We start from the raw sequence: 3,782 nt of genomic DNA on the forward strand, positions 1-3,782 counted from the left end.
ACTTCGTCCAAGGTCATACACTAGGTCCTAAAGCACAAAATAAGGTACAACAGGTGAGTTCCTTCTGCCCTAGGCTAGCCCTTGTCTTTAGCATAGATTCTGAGTTCACAGACTCTCCCAGGACTCCAAGGTCACAGGAAACTTGAGCCTGAGCAATTTCAAAGGGGAAGTCTTGTCACTTTTTAGGAGATGGTATTAATTTTTAAAGGTTTAGGATTTGGTGGGTTCAAATACTGTAGGTAAAACCTTGACAATATCTACTGTTGAAAGACCCTGAACGACAGAGAAAGACCCCAGATATGGTTAGGAAGCAGCATGCATCAGAAATGCATGCACCGTGGCCTGCATGCCACAGCCGATGGGGATGGAGTGAAAACTCAGATGGAGGTTCCACCTCTGCCTCCGTTAGCCAAAAGAGAGGAAGGCATTGGCGGAAGCCTGGCATTCATGATACTTCCATGGAGACTTGGGTCCTCCCTGGCTGTGGCCAGTGCAGAGTTCCCAATTTTCTAGGGCCAGTCCAGGGTTCTCCTCTTTCCACAAATGATTTGAGAGTCCGGAGAGTCCGCTAATAGGCACCTTGGGCTTTCATCCCTCAAGGGCCTCAGCTGGAGCCGAGGGAGCTGGGCACTGAGAGTGAGAATCACAGTTTGCTCACTGCACCGCAGCCTCCAGCCAGTCAGACGCCCAGCAGCCCTTGTGTGAGGCCACAGAGAGAGACCTGGCCGTTTGAGGCTGTATTTCCCCAGTCCCTCACACTGGAAGAGTAGAGAGCCTCTCATGTGTTGGCAGGCCCAGGATGGGCAAGCACCCCTCCAGACGGCCATAACTTATTTTCTTAAGGAGCAGGAATCAGCCAAGACCTGCCAAACTTCAAAGCCATTTCTCCTGTTGGCAGGAGCTGAAGAGGCTCAGCTGCCAACTCATTTTCTCTAGCCACTTGGGATGGTCTCTGCCCTGATGCATTGGCCAGGCCAGCCTCAGGCAGAAGGATGAGCTTGTTGATGGGCTATGTAGCACAGGCATTTGAAGTGTGTATCTCCCACCACCATTCCTGATGGACAGTCCTGTAAACGCTGGACAGTGGTGTCACCTGGGCAGACACAGTGCAGTCTTATGGGAAGAGTCACTTACAGGCAGGCCACTGGAGGGGTCCTTTTGACTCACCAATGGGGCACTTAGCCACCTGGTCAGGTCTGGGAAGGTAGCATGCTGGGAATGCAGGGGACACTGCAAAGGAAGGGCAGGCAAGGACAGTAGGTGGGGATAGCACGGAGAGGAAAGGGTGGGAGTGGACGCTGCCCTCCGCTCTGGCTGAGGACCACATCTCTGGTGACAGGGAACTTCAGCAAGCCTACCCATAGTTACCACTGGATGGCATAGGAGCCAGCTGAGCACTTCCATACTCAGTACATCTGAGGAACACAATGAGGCAAATTGTCCCAAGGTGTTCCCCGTCATGAAAAGCCATTGCCTGTAGCTAGGGCTTCTCTCATCTGCCCACCTCTTCTACCTAATTCTCTCATGCCTTCATGACTGCTAGCCTGTCAGTAGAGTAGGGGCAGAATACCTGGCATGGCCCACATGAGTTTCACTTGCTAATCTGGGCTCCTCAGCAGCAGACACCAGACCTTGTCTGGAATGAGTATATCCAGGAAGCTCCCACTAGGCCCACGTCTGCACCTCTCCCACTTTCGGCCACACAGGGGTCATCCTGGGTCTGCTCCCCTCAGGAATCTGCAGGGTCCAAGAGCTCCATTTGGGAAGCTCTCCTTGCAGACCAGGGCTGCTGCAAGTGTTCAGGCATCTAGCTATACCTGGAAGATGGGGGCTCAGGTATCTCATCAAGGCTGGCTGTCTGGAACCCTCACTCTCAGGCAAGGGTCTAGGCAAAAACTGGGTCTGTTCATCTTTCCAAAGGGTCTTTGTAGGCCCTGTCTCACCTTTTCCTCTGAGGAGAGGGCTATTTCAGGAGTGGCCTGCTGAATTTTCTAGAATATTCTGGGTACTGTATCTGACATCCCCAATCTCTTTTTGTTCCTTTCTGAATTCTTCCAACATCTGACTTGTTTCTGGGAGCTCTACACATTGATTGCAGCAGCACAAGGACTCATAAAAAACGGGGTCCTTCCCTGGGAGCCATTAGCCTGGCCACTGCTGCCAGCACCACACTGTCCTCTCGTGACACTAGTGATGGTGGCTGGTCTCCTGGTCTCTTGGTCTCCTGTAGATGATTGCTCTCTGCTGACTGGCTGGCTGGCTTAGCATATGGTGGATATACGGGCAATTGCATTTTGCTCTGGAAAATGGAAATTACCAGGTTGTTTAGCCACATAACCCCAAACTGATTATTTTTAAATTTGTGAATATGATAGCAGCAGAGGAGACATAATCAAAAGGAACACTACTGAAAATGTTTGAGCTTCCTGGGTGTGTGTGGGGAGTAAGATTCCACAACCCAAAGGGTTTCCTGGCATCTGTAGGACTTCAGAAATGTCAGTTATGAAGGTCACTGGGGCCAGAGAGTCACCTCCCCTCAGAGAGGTCCCTGCTGTTGTAATGCCTCTTCCATAGCGGGTAAGATCCCACGACCCTTGCTGTCACAAGTTAGCCAAGGTTTCCTGAAGCTTATGTCTGAAGAGGAACAAGTCCAGCCAGTCATCTGGTTCTTGTTTGAGTGTATATCCGTGATACCCATCATGCGTCTTGCTCTACACTCCCGAGAAGAGCAAGTGTTTTGTTCGGACTTTGGAGGAGTCTCCTGGGGTTGACGCACATATGGGGATAATCTCTTGTTCTTTTTCAAAGTATCTCCTTGTATAGTACTCATTGGGTCTCCCCTGGGCTTTGTTCAGTTCCAGAGACACCGCTGGACTGTGAGGTTTCCCTCTGGTCATCCTGGGGACTGTGTGGAGGACCATGTGGAAAGTTGGGAGCCAAGAGCAGAACTCGTTACGTCCGTGTTCAACCTGCTAACAATGGGACCCCCTGCCCTGAGCTTGAAGAAAAGGCTGAGTGTACCCCTGATAACTGTGTCTAAACCCAGACTCCAGTAACCAGCCCTTAGGGTCCTCTCAAGTCTTGGACTCAGATCCGGGCCACAAATGTTCCCGGGAGGCACATGCAGACAGGGAGAGGAGCTGGGGCAGTTTTGCACCATTTCCCACCATGGTTGGGCTGATGAATGCTCTGGACACAGAGGTCCTCAGTGGCAGGTAAGAGACAGGCTGCTTCTCCCACCGTGTGGTCCCTGAGGCTCCTGGTCTGTTTTCCACAATGTCCCATGTAACTTATCACTGTGGCGAGAGGCTGCCGTCGATGCAGAGAGCAGGCACGCCGAAAACAGGCAGAGGATGCGGTAAGCCTGTGAACCCCACAACCACACTGCTGTCAGATACCTCAGGCCCACTGCACCACTGCACCTGCCCCTGGAGGCCAACAATGCAGCTTCACACCGCTCGTGGCTTCAAAGAGGAGTGGCCACAGGAGAAACAGATGAAGGGGGCAGTTTGGGGAACTTGGTCCTCTTCTGTCACCAATCCCTTTGCATTTGAATAAAGGTTGAGTTTCTGACAAATGCCAGAGGGTGTGTTCTACCTTTTCTGGTCACCCTGCAGCAGAGGTGCTCATGGGTATGTACAAGTAGAAGTCACACATTCACAAGAACCCACAGTGACATCATGGCTGCAAAGTGGGTCCTGGACCGGAGAGGAGGAGACAGACTCATGGGATCTGTGCTGAGGATTCAGCTGCCAGGCAAAGCAGCATGAAAACAGTGCTCA

At 51.8% G+C, this 3,782-nt stretch overlaps 1 protein-coding gene across 1 annotated transcript in view; it reads left to right on the forward strand.

Annotated features, from left to right (window-relative positions):
• Spon2 (spondin 2) overlaps positions 1-3,566 on the forward strand; it is a 6,462-nt gene extending 2,896 nt beyond the window's left edge. The window contains exon 6 of the mRNA XM_013353363.2: positions 2,856-3,566. Coding sequence (XP_013208817.1) covers positions 2,856-3,040 — 185 coding nt within the window. The 3' untranslated portion in view covers positions 3,041-3,566. The remainder of the gene's footprint in view (positions 1-2,855) is intronic.
• Positions 3,567-3,782: the final 216 nt, after the last annotated feature.

This window comes from Microtus ochrogaster, unplaced genomic scaffold (genome assembly GCF_000317375.1).
Source record: "Microtus ochrogaster isolate Prairie Vole_2 unplaced genomic scaffold, MicOch1.0 UNK6, whole genome shotgun sequence".
Taxonomy (NCBI): Eukaryota; Metazoa; Chordata; class Mammalia; order Rodentia; family Cricetidae; genus Microtus; species Microtus ochrogaster.